The 17573-nt window shown below is 46.3% G+C and overlaps 1 protein-coding gene and 1 non-coding gene across 2 annotated transcripts in view; one reads left to right on the top strand and one right to left on the bottom strand.

The window, feature by feature from the left end:
• Mthfd1 (methylenetetrahydrofolate dehydrogenase, cyclohydrolase and formyltetrahydrofolate synthetase 1) overlaps positions 1-16186 on the bottom strand; it is a 73584-nt gene extending 57398 nt beyond the window's left edge. The window contains exon 1 of the mRNA XM_028876054.2: positions 15858-16186. Coding sequence (XP_028731887.1) covers positions 15858-15898 — 41 coding nt within the window. The 5' untranslated portion in view covers positions 15899-16186. The remainder of the gene's footprint in view (positions 1-15857) is intronic.
• Positions 13373-13479, top strand: LOC114697799. The gene has a single exon (XR_003735242.1). It is a non-coding gene; the product is annotated as a U6 spliceosomal RNA (small nuclear RNA).
• Positions 16187-17573: the final 1387 nt, after the last annotated feature.

Genomic DNA, 17573 nt, shown 5'->3' with positions numbered 1-17573 from the left:
ACCAATAAATGCATATCCAAATTACCCACGGGACTCACGTCCCTTGGAGAGCCAGTTTTGTATCTGCCTTTCCTAGTGCCCACCTTAACTACACTTGACATACAAACAGAAGCTGGCACTCTGCAGCCTGCCTCTAACTGGGACCCTCTCGGCTCTGCTTCTCCATGCGCTCACACTGCTGACATCAGCAGGTGTAGACAAACACGGGAACTAGATTCTCTGGACCAGCCTATCGATGTGCTAAAAGCTGGGCCTGGTGGTGGTGTGTAATATTATTTTAAGGTGTGTTACTTTTGTTTATGTTGCATTTGTTTAACTCTGTGAAGCTGTGTGACTGTGCCTGTGTAAAACACCTGATGGTCTAATAAAGAACTGAACGGCCAATAGCAAGGCAGGAGAAAGGATGGGCAGGCTGGCAGGCAGAGAGGATATATAGAAGGAGAAAACTGGGAGAAAGAAGAGATGGAGGAGGGAAAGGAGCCAGAGAAGGAGGAGGACTCCAGGGTCCAGCCACCCAGCTACACAGCAAGTCATGGAGAAAGAGTAAGATTTACAGAAGTAAGAGAATGGGAAAAACCCAGAGACAAAAGGTAGACAGGAGCCGGGCGTTGGTGGCGCACGCCTTTAATCCCAGCACTTGGGAGGCAGAGCCAGGCGGATCTCTGTGAGTTCGAGGCCAGCCTGGGCTACCAAGTGAGCTCCAGGAAAGGCGCAAAGCTACACAGAGAAACCCTGTCTCGAAAAAAAAAAAAAAAAAAAAAAAAAAAAAAAAAAAAAAAGGTAGACAGGATAAGTTAAGGAAAGCTGGCTGGAAACAAGCCAAGCTAAGGCTGGGCATTCATAGTAAGAATAAACCCCCATGTGTGATTTATTAGGGAGCTGGGTGGCAGCCTCGCCCCCTAAAAGAGCCAAAAACCAAACAATATGGTGGCTCAGGCCTGTAATCCCAGCTCCTCAGGAGGATCAAAAATCCAAGGCCTGCCTGGGCTACAGAGTGAGTTCAAGGTCAGCCTGGGCAACTCAGAGAGCCTGCCATAAATAAAACCTGGGTGTAGGGGGAGACCCCTCTAGTCCCAGTGTTCAGCGAGACTGGAGCAAATTGCTTGAGCTACACAGAAGTATCAGCAAGTCAGTGCACAGCAAAGACTGTCTCAGTTAAAAAATTCACTAAGTTTTAGTCAAATTTTCCAATTTTTATTTCTAGTTAGTGACCTTATTTTTTTTTTCAAAGCATTACTCAACAGAATATAGTTCAAAAAAAGAAGAGGTCATAGTTTTTCATTGTTGTTGTTTTAGTGTTTTTGAGACAGAGAAACCCTGTCACAAACAGGCTGTCCTGGAACCCACTCTGTTTTTAAGCCAGATCTGACTGGATCATGGACGCAGCTCTACTGGGAAACAAGAACAGGCTGTCTCCCAGCTGACCGAGTTTCCACTTCCTAGCAGTCCCAGGCTTCGCGGCTCCCTGTCAATGTCAATGGGCTGTGGAATGGAGCCTGGCAGCCGAGGAGGAGCTCTGAGCTCTGTGCGGAGTTCCCAGGCTTGCTTCTTCCTCCAACCCCCTTCCCGCTAACCTCTGTCGGTACAAAGCACTTTAGGGCCGAGGACACAAACAGGAGGACCGAAGAGCAGCTCCTGTTCAGCGCTCTATCATGCAAGCCGGGCATGGGGCCCATGCCTTTAATCCCTGCAGCTAGGAGGCAGAAGCAAGAGGGTCAGAAGTTTGAGGTTATCCTCAGCTACATGGTGAGCCTGAGTCTAGCCTGGGCCACAGGAGAGTGTGTCTCAAAAACAATAAATGGGGTCGGAGGGCAGAGGGGCATGTAGTAGGCAAATGTTTTCTACCTTATCCCAACCTAAGCAAAACCTTTGCTGTACAATTACTACCAAAACATAAAAAAAGCCTCAAAGAGAGCAGGAAAAAAGAAAAAAAGAAACCATAGTAGAAACAGATGGACACTTGAGATTACCCCCTTGTCAAGTAGGAAGACTGGAGAGGCTCTCTTTATGCCACTCACAAATGAAACACAGGCTCCCAAGAGGCCAGTGAGTTTCCTCGAGGCAACTGGCAAAAAGATGAGCAAGTGCCAAGACCCTGGAGTGGGCAGCTGAGGGCCACCTGGAAATGGGGAGCAGCGGCCAGCACGGAGAGCCGATTTTATTCTGATTGGACAGGAGGCCATCCCAGGGTTTTGAACACAGATCACATGGCCAGTCATCCAACGTTGAAAGTTTGTTCTGGTTGCTGAGTTGGAAAGGGACCAGGGGTGTTATAATCCGAGGTACTAGAAAGAAACCACAGCCACTGCAGGCAAGATTGATTACATTGCTGCTGACAGGTTAATTAAAAAAGGAAAAAAAAAAAAAAAGACAAGATTCTAGATACACCTGCACGAAGCACATGTCACAGCTACACAGGGGCTCAGAGCCTCGGGGACCATGAAATGGTAACGGATAACAACTACCTGAGAGTATTCTAACGCCCAGAGCAGATCTCATACTGACACAGTCCATCTGTTTACCAATCTTCTAAAAGTAAGTGGGCATTCGAGACCTAAAGCTGGAAGTCTAGGGAGAAATAAAAATAAAAATCCTCGGCAGGTGGCAAAGCTATGGGAACTTAGCGCCATAGGTGGTGATTTGGAAAACACTGGCTTCGCTCAGTAGGATAAGACCATAGAACGGAATGTTCCAGAGTTCTATGCTACCATTTAAAGTAACTTAAGCTTGAAGTTTCCTTTTTAAGGGGGGGAAAAAGGTTTTAGCTGGAAACTAGTTACACTGATTCCCTAAACTTCTCCTAACAGGCAGCTCTCTCTTCCGTGAACGTGTGTGTGTGTGTGTGTGTGTGTGTGTTCTCTTGTATGTGGGTATTCACATGGGTGTGCAGAACATGCAGGTGTGTGGAGGTTGGAGGCCAACCTTGGATGTCATTTTAAGACATCACTTAAGCTGGCTAACCAATGAAACACAGGAATATAGGGTTTTATATGTGTGTGTGTGTGTGTGTGTGTGTGTGTGTATAGAGAGAGCACCAGGCACAGTGGCAGACACCCTTAATCCAGTATTTGGGAAGCAGAAGCAGGCAAACCTTTGTAAGTCAAGGCTAGCCTGGAATATATGAGGTCCAGGCTAGCCAAGGTTACGTAGTGAGACCTTGTTTTAAAGACAAATAAATAAGTAAAATTACTGTGGGTGTACGCCAGAGTAAGTAAGTATGTGGTCAGAGGACAACTTGAGGGGGCCGATTTTCTCCTCCCACTACGTAGGTCTTGAATTCAAGTCGTCAGGTTGGTAGCCAGTACCTTTACCCACAGAGCCATCTCACTGCCCCCCCCCCTTCTTAATAAGCCTTCTCTATTTCTATTGTGTTTGCTTTCCGGGTTGGCTACTAAGAACCCTAAAATAAAGAGAAGGAGGAAAGCCAGGCGTCCGCTACAGCTGGAGCCACGGAAGTTGAGAGCTACAAAAAAGGAGATGGACAGAAGACGTAAGCACAGCCTCTCCTGGCTTCACGAGGCGGGTCTCTCAGCTACACGGAATCAAACGGTACTAAGTCCTTCAACCTGGACAGCCCATAATCTCCAGAAACTTCCTAATCCTTACAATCTCCTAAGACATCATTTTCAGGAGCCTCTCGTGGCTCTCCATGGCCCTTGGGCTAGATCTTCCATGTAAGGACTCCAGAGCCAAATGAGGCCAGAAGAAGCAACTAGAAATACTCTGGTCCCCGGATAGAACTACTCAGGCCAGATTCATGCCATTCTCACCAACCAGCTACAATCTAAGGGAAGACATCCGCCAGTCTCTACGTAAGAGCAATCAGGACTGAAGTGTGCAAGGACACCCCAAAGCCACAGTGCACCGCTCCTGTCTCTTTGGCTCTGACCGATGAGCACCCGTAAAGTAATCCCAGCCAAGTGGATATGACGCAAGAAGTGAAGACATGGGCACCGTGCCGTTTTAAGATGATACTGACACCTAGTGGGTAGAAGTCGGAGGTGCAACACATAGATTTGGTGGAGAAAGGCTTCAAAAACGGATTACTAAAAAAGTAGACTATGGGGATGTGGTGGCGCACACCTCTGATCCCAGGACTCAAGAGGCAGAGGCAGGTGCAACTCTATGAGTTCAAGGCCAGCCTGGTCTACATAGAGTTCCAGGATAGCCTGAGCTACATAACAGAGAGACCCTGTCTCAAAACCAAACCAAACACAGTAGGCTATAAGGATGAAGAAGAAATGGGTCAGTGGGTTAAGTCACTGCTGACTAGCCCGACGACCTGAGCTTAATCCCTGAGACCCACGTGGTAGAAGGAGAAGAATGACTCCCACAAAGTGTCCTCTGACCTCCAAACACAGGCGGTGGCATGACAATACCAAGCTTCTCCCCTCCGACCTCCACCAAATAAAAATAAGTGTAAGAGCAGACCACCACACACACAAAATAAATGTAATAAAAATTGAACTTTGAAAAGACTTATATATTTTATTTATGTCCATGGGTGTTGCCTGGATGTTGGTATGTGCACCATATGTGTGTCTGGTATCTGCACAGGACAGAATAGGGTCACATCCCTGGAACTGGAGTTACAGATGGCTGTAAGCGACCATGAGCTAGGAATGTAATCCAGGTCCTCTGGAAGAACAGCCAGGGCTCCTAACCCATTGACTGTCCCAATAAAAACATCTTAATAAATTAACATAAAATGTTCAACTAGCAAATTCAAAACCCGCAGTGGTGGCTCATGCCTATAACCCTAACACTCAGAAAGCTGAGGCAGGAGGAGTGCTGTTAGTTCTAGGTTAGCCTGGGCTCTACAGAACGAGAGCCCGATCCCAGGCTAGTGAGATAGCCCAGTGGATAAAAGAGCTTGCTGCCAAGGCTGACAACCTGAGTTCAATCTCTAGAAGCCACATGGTGGGAGCAGAGTGAGACCCAACCTCAAAATAAATGAATGAATAAGCAAACAAACAAATATACAGATGGGTTATAAATTCATTAGAGAAGGGTAGCAGAGATAAACACCGTCAGAAAATACAGCGAAGGGTAAGACTCCTGAACAACGAAGCCCAGACTCCTTGACTGCTACCCTACTCCAGGAAGGAGCGGATGAGCACCTACTCGGATCCAACAAGGCCCTGGCATTAGTTAGGCATGCAGACCACAGAGCTGGGAATGCAGCTCAGCGGCCAGGCTATTGGCTGGCACGCACAGCCCCAGTTTCAGTGCCCAGTACTGCCAGAATAGGGAACACAACATTGTTGAACTTTCCATCGCCTTTCAAAGAGTCAGACGTCCAGATTTTTAAGAATAATTACAGACATGAGTGTGTTGCAATGCAACCTAATTTTTAAAAATAATTCTGCAAGTCAAACAAAACATTTGGCTTATTAAGCCACTGTTTTGTTAGGAGGCAGAGTTAGGAGACGAGATGGGACAGCTCTGCATACAAAGAACTAAGAAGCTGTGACCGACTGACTATATGCCAACAAGGAAAAGCCGTGCCAATGGGTCTTCCAGCATAGGCTTCACACCAGAGTTAGTCTCGCGGTCTCCCATTACCCAACCGTAGATCTGGCTATCAGAGCTCGTTGTGGAGACAAGGAATAGTTACAAGTCCCCTGTAAACCTGGACATCATCGCCACTGGTGGACATGGAAGTCTAAAACACATCTGCTTGGAGGGGGAAAAGAGGGCAGGAGCCAGTACCCCAGAGAGAGCCCCACAAAGACCTACTTTTCTGCTTCCGAGAAGACTAAAGGGAATCCTTAGGTAAAAGGGCTTAGGTGGAGAGATGCCTCAGGGCCCCTGTGGTTTCTAGCATCCACATCTGATGGCTCACAGACTCACAGGCTGTGGAGGATCTGTCGCCCTTTCCTGGCTTCCATGGACACTGGCCCCATGCACGCGCGCGCACACACACACACACACACACACACACACACACAGGAAAACACACCCAATTAAAAACAAAATGAATCTTAAAAACCAAAACAAAATCCTTTTTAAAAAGGCACTTGGGTCTTTTGTTGTTGTTTTGTTTTTCGAGACAGGGTTTCTTTGTGTAGCCCTGGCTGTCCTGGAACTAGCTCTGTAGACTAGGCTGGCCTTGAACTCACAGAGATACGCCTGCCTCTGCCTCCCAAGCACTAGGATTAAAGGCGGCCGCGGCCGCCACCGCCGCCGCCGCCACCACCACCACCACCACCACCACCACCGCCTGGCTTGCATTTGGGTCTTTCAAAAAATCATCTTTGTGTATAGGTGCACGTACAGGTGCCTGGAGAAGCCAGAAGTGGCAGATCCCCCGGAAGCTGGAGTTACAGATTGCAGGTGGTTGCAAGCTACTTAATGTGAGTGCTGGGAATCAATCCCCAGTTCTCTGGAAGAGCAGTGTGTGCTCTTAGTCCTTAATCACTGAGCCATCTCTCCGGTTCCAAAATAGAAAAGGTTTTTTGTTGTTTTTTAAAATAAGATAATCCTACTATGTATCCTTGGCTAGACTGTAAGTCACTGTGTAGACCAGGCTAGGCTAGTCTTGAATTCAGAGATCCACCTGCCTCTGCCTCCAGAATGCTGGGATTAAAGGCGAGCATCACCATGCTTGGCAGGTTTGGGCCCTAGGGGGCTTGCCTAGTAAACAGTATTTAATACCAAAACCCAAATGAAAGGTCATTTTATCCTGATGAGTGCCAGGCTAGCTCCAGGCAGTGCAGGTTAGTCCTGATAGCTCTGGTAAAAACCTTTACACAAATGTTCCTCTACCTTCCAAGACTCCCCGAGACAGGAGGAATGCAAAGTGGCATCTTTTCTACCCAAGCTGTGGCCAAGAACTCACCAAGGAGGACAAGGAACTTGGCCAACAGGTAGGAAGGTTTGATTCCAGACATCTTCCTTCCACTCTCTTGGGAATTCTTTTCTCGTTTTTTTTTTTTTTTCCTTAATAAATTTACATTCACTCTATTTACTCCTTGTCTACACTTCAATGTTTTTTTAACTTAAAAAAAATTTTTAAGATAGTTTCAGATAGCCCAGGCTAGTCTTAAACTCACCACGTAGCTGAAGATGACATTGAACTCCTGATCTTCCCATATCTACCCGCCAAGTGCAGGGCTTACAAGAGTGTACCACCCTGCCCAGTTTAAGAAGTCTTTTTAGAAAGAGGAATCACTGAAAGGAAGTGCCCCTAAGGGAGGGTGCAGGGTTAGTTACAAGCAAACGAAAGGGAAGGGTAAACAGACCCCTGGGAGAAGGATGCTCTCCGCTGAGAACCTAAGCAAGGCGGTCCTGACACGGGCAGACCCTCCCCTGCGCCACACCCCCTCTTACACTGTTCACTCTTACACACGGGGAACATTTCACCTCCAAAGTTAGCTTCTGCCACCCACTCAAGAGGGGTACTCAGTTTGCCATGAGCCATCCCTGCTGACCCAAGACTAGTAAATAACTAACTAGTTGAGGTCAAAGGTCCAAGGCACGCGGTATTTTTGGTTCAGAGCCGCCTTCCCCGTAACACCGATGGGCTCACAGCCCAAGTCCAAGGCCACTGGTCACTTTGACAAAGAACAAGACCCGTGCATTCCCATTAACACTGAACCCAGACCACAGAAATCCCCTGTGACGGCAGAGTTCTCTCCTCCCCGATTGGGTCTCCCCGACACCTCTTGTCACCTGACATCTAATTTATCATGTCCACGTAACCATCCGAAAACTCTGAGGGAGAAATTTGGGCTGTTTTATTCGCTAGTGGAGTCCTGGGCTTTGACGATATCCTGGCATAGAGAACGCACACAGATACCGCCGATTAAGAGAGTAAACACCCAAGAGAACACATCGCTGTCTCTATCCTCAGGCCTCACCCCCACACACAAGTTCCAGGATAGTGTGGGGTATATAGTAAGACCTTCCCCCCAAGAAACAAAAACTAAAAAGGTTGAGTCCAGCGGCAGAGGGCTGTTAAGCCTACCTGAGAGGCTGAGGCAGGAGGATAGCAAGTTTGAGCCTTGCCAGGGCTACGGAATGAGTTCAAAGCTAGCCTGGGCAATTTAATGGGAACCATCTTAAAATAAAAAGTAGAAAAGAGAATTAAGGAGATCATAGTTCAGGGGTAAGTATTGGGCCCTAGATTTAGTCTCTAATTTCAGGGGTGGGGGGAAGGTGGGAGATGTTTTTGGCCCAGCAAAAGGGAAAGTGGGGGCATCTTACCACTAAGGGCCCCTATGTACGTACAGCTCATCCCGCTCAAGCTGTAAGAACACCCCTGGTTCCGGATTCCCACAGGTAGGGCCCGAGCACGCCGCCCATCATCTCTCCTAGATTTCTTGTTCTCTGAGGACGGTCAATGGGCAAACCAGTTCCCAGAGTCAAGTTCTCCAGAAAGGTCAAAGTGACAAACGGCCACCAAAGGAATACACTGAAGACAAGTCCCGAGGTCCAGGGAGGTGCCTGAATGGGTTACTTTTTGCTGGGCAAGCCTGATGACCTGAGTTCGATCCCTGGAACCCCTAGCAGAGGGAAAAACCAACGCTACAGAGCAGTCCCCTGGTCCCCATGTGTGAAGCATGGCACACGTGTGTTAGCATTCTCTCACACACATAATTATCAATTAAATTTATTAAGAAAACTCTTAGGCTTGCCTGATATCATTTAATAGCAGAACACTTGCCTAACAAGGTCCTAGGTTTGAATCCCAGCACCCACTAAACAAATACAAAAGCTTAAAACTATGTAGTGGTACATGCTTGAGATGGGAGGCAGGCTCAGGAGTCCAAAGATATCCTATCACATAGGAAGCTCAAGGCCAGCCTGGCTATGTGGTGATATATTGTGTACCCTAATAAAATCTGCCTGAAGATCAGAGAACAGAGCCTGCTACTAGATTAAACATAGAGGCCAGGCAGTGGTGGCACAGGCCTTTAATCCCAGCACTTGAGATCGCATGCCTTTGCTAGCAGTATTTGGGAAGCACACATGCCTTTGATCCTAACCCTAGGAAGGAAGTAATATGGCTGGGCAAAGAAAGGTATATAAGGCGTGAGGAGACAGGAACTAAAGCCTTTTCGGATGGAGAGGCCTTTCGGCTGAGGACTCAGAGACATTCAGTGAGAGGATTCATGGAGTTGGCGAGGTGAGATGTGGCAGCGGCTTGTCCCTTTGTCTCTCTGATCTTTCAGCATTTACCCCAATATCTGGCTCCGGGTTTGGTTTTTTTTTTTTTTAATAAGACCATTTAGCAATTCCAGCAACATGGTTATATAAGATCCTGTCTCAAAAAGAAAGAAGAAAAATGTTGTAAGTACAAACAACCTTGGTCTTGGACCTGGGTCCTCCGAAAGCAGTAAGGTTAACCACTGAGCTATCTCAGAGGAACTGTATTGATAAGGGAACAGTATTGATAAGGACTGGCTACTCTTCAATGCACCAATGTAAGTTGGCTTGCTAAATTCTGATCTTGCATTTCTCAATCCCTACAACTCTAAGACACATTTCCAACAGATATGTGTACATTAGAGTGCCCCATCGGAACACACACACACACAGATACCTAGAACAGCCAGGCATGGTGGTCTACATCATTAATCCCAACACTTGGGGTGCAGAGGCAGGCAGATGCCTGTGAGTTAGAGACCAGCTTGGTCTACACAGTGAGGAGAGAGAGAGAGAGAGAGGGGAGGGGAGGGGAGGGGAGGGGAGGGGAGGGGAGGGGAGGGGAGGGGAGAAAGAAAGAAAAGAAGAAAGGAAGGAAGGAAGGAAGGAAGGAAGGAAGGAAGGAAGGAAGGAAGGAAGGAAGGAAGGAAGAAAGAAAGAAAGAAAGAAAGAAAGAAAGAAAGAAAGAAAGAAAGAAAGAAAGAAAGAAAGAAAGAAAGAAAGAAAGAAAGAAAGAAAGAAAGAAAGTGTTTTCGATACCTATGGTCAATTTTTTTTTCTCCCCAAGACAGGGTTTCTCTGCGTAACAGTCCTGGCTGTCCTGGAACTTGCTCTGTAGACCTGGCTGGCCTTTCAGAGATCCGCCTGGCTCTGCCTCCTGAGTGCCAAGATTAAAGGTATGTACCACCATGCCCAGCCAAATTATTTTTAATTATAAAAACTGGATTTGGCCTTTTAGGGTTCTCTTATGTGCTCCCCCAACCTTTTGTTTTCAGACAGGGTCTCCCTGTAGAGCCCTGGCTGGCCTGGAACTATGTACATGAGCTGGCCTCAGACTCACAGAAAATCCTCCTGCTTCAGCCTCCCAAGTATTAGCTTAAAGACAGGCATCATCAAGGCATTTGTTCTGCTTTTGGCATTTCATCCTCCTGCAGCAGCCTCCCAAGTACTAGCACTACATGCATGCAAGCATTCACCTACCACCAAATCTTGCTAATTCCCTGCCGGGTTCCACCCTCCTGAATGCTTAAGGGAAGTTCCTTGTCTGTGCATCCTGCATAATGGGCGTTAACAGCTTAGATACAAGAATGTAAAACTTCTTAGTGAACTTCTGCCCTCTGGGGTTCTCCCATTGTGTTGTAAGCCTATATTTAAGACCTCCTCCCTCCTTCAATAAATGGCATTTGGCATAAAAACAAAAAACAGGGTTTAGGTGAGCGGTCTGATCTTCAAGATGACATGTAAATAGAACCATGTGATGAACTTTAAAATTTATTTCAAAATTTCAATAATCCTGTAGCTTATTGTTAGAGAATCCAATGAAGTCAGAATGGTATGGGTATCATGGTAGTTTTCAAAAGTTCCCTGCATCGTAAGAGCTAGAATTACAGGCTTAACCCACCATGCCAGGCCACATCATTAAAAGAAAAAAGTGTGTGTGTGTGTGTGTGTGTGTGTGTGTGTGTGTGTGTGTGTGTGTTTCAGAGGACAACTTGTAGGGTCAGTTCTCTCCTTCCTTTGTGTAGCTCTTAGGAATTAAACTGAGGTTCTCAACCTTGGTGGCAAGAGCCTTTACCCTTTGAGGTGTCTCACTTGCCCTCTACCCATCACTTTTTTCCTTCCTTCCTTCCTTCCTTCCTTCCTTCCTTCCTTCCTTCCTTCTTTTCTTTTTCTCTGTATAGCCTTATGGACCAGGCTGGCCCAGAACTCTCAGAGATCCTCCTGCCTCTGCCTCCAGAGTGCTGGGATTAAAGGCAATCACCACCACTGCCTCATCACTTTTAACAAAGGCAAAAATCTCCAAATGACTTTAATATGCAACTAATGTTGAAAACTACTGGGATAGATCTTAAGCCAGCTACTGCTCTCAAAAAGAAAATCAAGGAGGCATTCATGTGCACATCAATTACAGACTATGAATATAGCTAAGGTATACTGAACACTGACTATGTGTCAGGAAGATTCTTCAGTGTTTCTCTGTTAAGAATTCATTTAGGTAGCTGGGCGTGGTATGGCACACCTCAAATTCCAGCACTCTGGAAACAGAAGGAAGGATCTCTGTGAGTCCAAGGCCAGCCTGGTCTATATAGTGAGTTCCAGGACAGTCAGGGTGATGTAGAAAGACCTTATCTCACAAAACTAAAACCCTCATTTCATTCTGCTAGAAACCCAATAATCTAGATATTACTTTTAATTTGTATCTGAGGAAGTTACAACACAGGCATTAAGAAATTTGCTTAAAACTATACAGTGAAAAAGTTTCTAGGTATTTTAGACATAGACATAAACAAAACTGCGTATGTATCACAGATTACTTAAGTTACTTCATTACTTTTGTATATGGGTGTTTGGGCATGTGTGTATGTGCACCAGGTGTGTTCTTGATGCATGGAGGCCATCAGATCCCCTGGAACTGGGGTTACAGATGGTTATGAGCTTCCATGTATGTGCTCGGAATTGAACCTATGTCTTTTGGAAGAGCAGCCATTGCTCTTAACCACTGAGTCATCTCTCCAGCTATTTGTTTAATGGAGCTTTTAACTAACTTCCTCTCCACAATCAAAATATACCCATACCATCCATTCCCAGTTCCGGGCCAAAATGAATACCTAAATTATCTCTCTACAATCTTGTTTTTGTTTTGTTTGTTTGTTTTTAAGACAGTGTTTCTCTGTGTAGCCCTAGCCGTCCTGGAACTCGCTGTATATGCCAGGCTGGCCTCAAACTCAGAGATCCATCTGCCTCTGTCTCCTAAGTACTGGGATTAATGGAGTGTGCCACCACTGCCCAACTCTTTACAATCCTTCTAATAGGAACACTTCAAGAAAAGAGCACAGTAAAAGATATGAACATATATGAATATATATATATATATAAATCATAAGCAGCAGAAACAATGTACTTCAGTAAGCTACATCTTGAAAAGACATAAAACTAGCTAACAGGCACACACACACACACACATACACCCACCCCTCAGCACCACTTCCGAGGTAAAAGCAAATTACAACTACTGAGATAGTATTTCACATCCATTGGGGTATGTATTATTAAAAGGGCAAGGCCAAAGAGACAGGTCAGTAATTAAAAGTTCTCACAGCACAAGCCTGACAACCCGTTTGATTCCTTCATCCATTCCTTAGTGGAAGGAGACAATCTACTAAAATATATATACAGATATATGATATATCACACACACATATGGACAAATAGTGAAGCACAGAGGAAAGGGAATCCTAGTGCACTGTTGGTAGAAACATGAATTCTTATGATCACTAAAGAAAGTAGCATGGTGTTAGCTTTAAAAAATCAGATATATCCTTTTGCAGCAAAAAACAAAGCAAAACGAGATGACGTAATGGGCTGCGAGCACCTGGCACTAAGGTCTCCCTGGCACCGGTGGCCACTCCTGCGGTCACAGTCAATCCAGCCTCAGGAGACTGAAGGAGGAGCTGACAGCCCAGGAAATGCCACCTTTCCTAGCCTACAGCAAATGGGTTAGTTTATGTTTTTTAAAAAATTCCATGGTGGGGCTAGAGAGATAGTTCAGTGGCTAAGAGCACTGGCTGCTCTTCCAGAGGACCTGGGTTCAATTCCCAGCAGCCACGTGACAGCTCACATCTGTCTGTAACTCTGTCTCCAGGGGATTTGACACTCTTACACAGACATACATGCAGGCAAAATACCAATGCACATAAAATTAAAAAATGAAAAAAAAAATACACAGTACTCTATGAGTATGTACAGCATATGTATCCATTAATTTTTTTAAAAAAGCAAATGAATTTAAAAAATTTTTTTATTGTATTTTATATGCACTGATGTTTTACCTACATATATGTCAGTGTGAGGGTATCGGATTCCCTGGAACTGGAGTTATTGTAAGCTGCCATGTGGGTGCTAGGAATTGAACCTGGGTCCTCTGGAAGAGCAGCCAGTGCTCCTAACTGCTGAGCCATCTCCCTCCGACCCAATCAAACCAAATTTAAAAAATTAAAAACAAGTGCTCACTTCAGCAGCACATATACTAAAATTGGAACGATACAGAGAAGATTAGCATGGCCCCTGCGCAAGGATGACATAAAAAAATAAAAAATAAAAACAAAATAGAATTACCAGAACTAACAATCCCTTTCCTGAATGCGTAACCAAAGGAAATTAAATTACAATCTTATAGAGAAGTCTGCACACTCATGATAATTGTAGCATTATTCACAAAAGCCAAAATATGGGAACAACCTAAATTGTTTGTGACCTTATTGAAGGTTGCTCTTAGGACAGTAGGTAGTCTTTTGAACCCAGAGCATTCACATGCCAGGCAAGTCCTCTACCACCGAGCAAATAGCCACAGCCTCAACAGACAAATGGATAGAGAGACGATAGGCATACTGTGGAACATTACCCGTCCTTAAAAGAGGAGATCTTGTCACATCATGAATAGAGCCGGAGGACATTATGCTTAGGGAAACAACCCTGACATTGCAAAAAAAAAAAAAAAAAAAAAAATGCTGCATAATCTCACTTACAGTGGACCTACATCCATGCAGACAGCTAGAGAATAAAACAGGGCTGGTTTTTACAAACAAAACAGATGTGCTCCAAAGAATACAAAGTAGGAGATCTCTAAGAGTAAGAAGTCTGGAGCGCCCTGGGTAGAACCTGAGGACTGTGGGTAATCAAGGGATACTGTAACCAGGATCATGTTGAGTAAGTTTTGTTTTAGCAAATCTTGTAAAAGAGGTAACCACATGAGAGGACCACCCATACATTTACTTCACTATAGCAAACAAACATTTACTACCTATATGCATCCCATAATATGTAGCCAACCTCAAATAGACATAGTAAGCTTAAAAAAATTATTATTATTTATGTGCATGTGTGTATATAAGTGTATGCCACGCCTGTGTATGGGTACCCAGAAGAAGGTATCTCTTCCCTTGGAGCTGGAGTTACAGGCGGTTGTGAGTTCTCTGACCAGGGTGCTAGGAACTATACTGAGTCCTCTGGAAGAACAAGAAGTGCTCCTAAGCCCTGAGCCACCTCTTCAGTCTCCACATGAAGGTTTATTTTAAGAAAGAAAGCCTGATGTAGTGGTACAGACCTGTAATCCTAGCCCTATGGAAGATGTAAGCACTGAATCAGTAGTTCGAGGCCAGGCTCAGCTACATTTGAGTTTGAGGCAAGCCTGGGCTGCATAAGACCCTGTCTTTAAAAAAATAATAAAGATAAAAAAGAAGAAAAAAATACTCAGATGTATGTGTTATGGATTCTAGTCCAAAAATGTGGGGTTCTTCCTTGCCTTTGTGCAAGATTCACCTTCTGATTTATATTTCTCTTCTGTTCACTTTTCCAACCTCCAGCAAAGGATCACTTTGCCCTGCGGAAGGTTTCACTATCATGCTCTACAAGTCTTTACTGACAAAGCCAAGGGTTTTCTGGACAATTACCGTTAGCCACAACAGTTACTAAATAACCAGATACCTCATGTCCCAAGAGCAACAAGGTCACAAAATACTCCTTTCTCTCTCCCCTCCACTCTTGTAACTTCCCAGACAAAAAGCAAGGAATGCCCAGTGGTCAAACACACTAAAGGACTCAAGTCCCAACCCTCTCTCCCAAAAGAGCAAAAGGGCAATATATTTGGCAAAGGGAGTACATTTGGAAAATTATGCCAATAGTTAAGCGTTCAAATCTGCAGCGCCAGAACAGGTAAGGTCAAATGGAATGTGGAATAGTCACACAGGACACAGCACACAGGAGCCAAACTAAAAAAAATAACTTTAGTGCCAGGACGGATAGGTGGCTGTTAAAGTGTGGAGCATGAGGGAGCTGGGGTTGTCGCTCAGTGGTGCAGCGCATGAGGAATGCGTTGGATTAGAAGAGACCCTCTAGGCCCGGTACGGTGGCACAAGCCTTTAATCCCAGCACTGGGGAGGCAGAGGCAGGAGGATCTCTGTGAGTTCAAGGCCAGCCTGGTCTACATAGAGAGCTCCCGGATAGCCAGGACTCTGTGGAGAGACCCTGTGTCAGAAAACAAACAAACAAACAAACAAACAAACTTAGAAAGAGATCCTCTGTCACCAATCAACCGTGTCAAGTCTAGCCACAATCGAATCACCACCAAGGAGCAAGACAAGCGGCTATGCTGGGTTTCTGAGTTCTGACTCTCCAAGCAGGCCCTGTCTGGGTGGAAAGATGCCAGCGGCCACACTTTTGAGAGCAAAGGTCAAGCCAGGACTTGCCGCCAAAAACACAAGCGTGCAGCCACCAGGCAACCGATTGCAATCACACATTGGGCAGGGGATGTGTTTTTCTGGCTTCAGAAAACTGGTCTTCAGATTCTAAGGACCAAGTCGATGTCCTCCCTCCCCACCCAGCCCATTCGATTGTACCACAAAGCACCTCTCCCGCAGAACCCGGGTGCATGGAGACCCGCTCGCCCTGCCCTGAGCCCGCCACCCCGATCAGCAATGGCAGGTGCTTACGCGGAGACCACCTTCCCGTTCAGGATTCCCGCCGGTGCCATGGCCTTGACTAGTCTGCCACCCACGATGAACACCAGCAAAAAAAAATAAAAATCAGGTTCCAGGTCCCTCCGCGCGCGCGCGCCCGGGACAGCACAACCCACGTGCTCAAAGCAGCCTCCCGGGGAAATGCAGCCACTGCGCCTGCGCCTCGCTCCCAGCCGCGAAGGTGCGCAGGCGACCCGGAAGGACGTCGGGGCTCGCTGACAGCCCAGGCCCTGGAGAGTCTGCGGGAGCCGGAGGGCCCAGGCAGCACGAAGACGGTCGCCAAGGACTGGCTGGCGGCTGTGACTGGCTGTGGAAAGAGCCTGTGCAGAGCCCGCCTCTGTCAGACCGGGCGCTTCCCGCCTCGCTTTCAGCCAATCAGAGATCATGTCTAGGGGGCGTGGCGGTGGGGGCGGGGTCTGGCCGGAGCCCAGGATGGAATGGGCCTGTCTGAGCAAGTTCCCCGGCTCAGCTGACTTCTCTGGGTTGCTGTGACCAGAGTCGTACGATTTTTGGATCGTCCTTGTTTCTCCGGGCAGGAGCTGATGCGAGAGACCTTGGGCTAGTGGCGGGTGCTGGACCTGGAGCCGGTGATGCGGCTTTCCACTTGGTCACAGCCCAGAGTGTGGCGGAGCACCCGGGGTAACTTTGCCTCACTGTAACGCTCCTAGCAGGAATGAGGCGATTGTGTCCCTCTGGTTAGCCATCTGCCGAGAAGCAAAAGCACCCCCAGGAAATTGCATTTTCCCCTGGAATCTTGTGCTTCGGAGAAGCGGCTTGGTGTCAGCCAGAGTAGAAACTTGTTGGGGGGGGGGGCGCGAATTTAACACAGATCACCTCACAAGGATGAAGCCTAGACAGTGATGGATGGACCATACCTTTTCTGTTCAGCTCTGTAAGAGTCTGACTCTCAACTTAAGCCGGACCCTCATATTAGGACCCAGAAGATAAGACTTCTCTTTGTCCCTCTTCCCAATGCGGCCCCATTGAATAAATCTCCTTTTTCTGTATTTTTACCATTACTTGTTTAGTTGGCTTATGAAAGATGGTGCCTAACCTGATTTATCGGATTGTCAGGGCCTGGGGTCTGACTCTCTACTCCAGCAACAGTCTGGTGGATCAATCCACAGTGCTGGCATAGACAAGATCAAGACAAGCTCACTACCACTGAACCTATATATAACTCAGCCTTCCATAATTTAAAAGTCATGGCCGAACTTGCTGGAACTACGTTGGATTCTCACCCTTATCTGGTTGCAGTTTTTCCCACACAGTTCTAAAGATAAGTCCTTAGCCCTTCACCACGTGGCTGTTGATTTATCAACCATTGTGAGAGTGGGATGTATCAACTAATGACAGGGCATGCGGTTGCCCTTGCCCTTTCTGCCTTAGGAATGAACCCAGGACCCTGCACACTAGGCAAGCGCTTCTACCAGCGGCTAGATTCCCAGCGCCAGGCAGACAGAGCTTTTACTGAACTTGATTTTTTTTTTTTTTTTTTTTTTTTTTTTTTGAGCTTGAGCTAGCGCCCGGCCCTGGATCTTTTTATTAGAGTAATCAGGTACCTTCGGCAGGCAAGATGAAATAAATACAACACGCCTTTACATAATTAGACACACGTGTTACATCATTAAACAAATGCAGCATAAACAAACGAAATACACTCTGCCTAGTTAAATTAGAAAATCTTTT

The sequence above is a fragment of the Peromyscus leucopus genome, chromosome 14 (assembly GCF_004664715.2).
Source record: "Peromyscus leucopus breed LL Stock chromosome 14, UCI_PerLeu_2.1, whole genome shotgun sequence".
NCBI classification, from domain to species: Eukaryota; Metazoa; Chordata; class Mammalia; order Rodentia; family Cricetidae; genus Peromyscus; species Peromyscus leucopus.
Note: the sequence above shows the minus strand (reverse complement) of the source record. Positions and strands in the feature narration are given on the sequence as shown.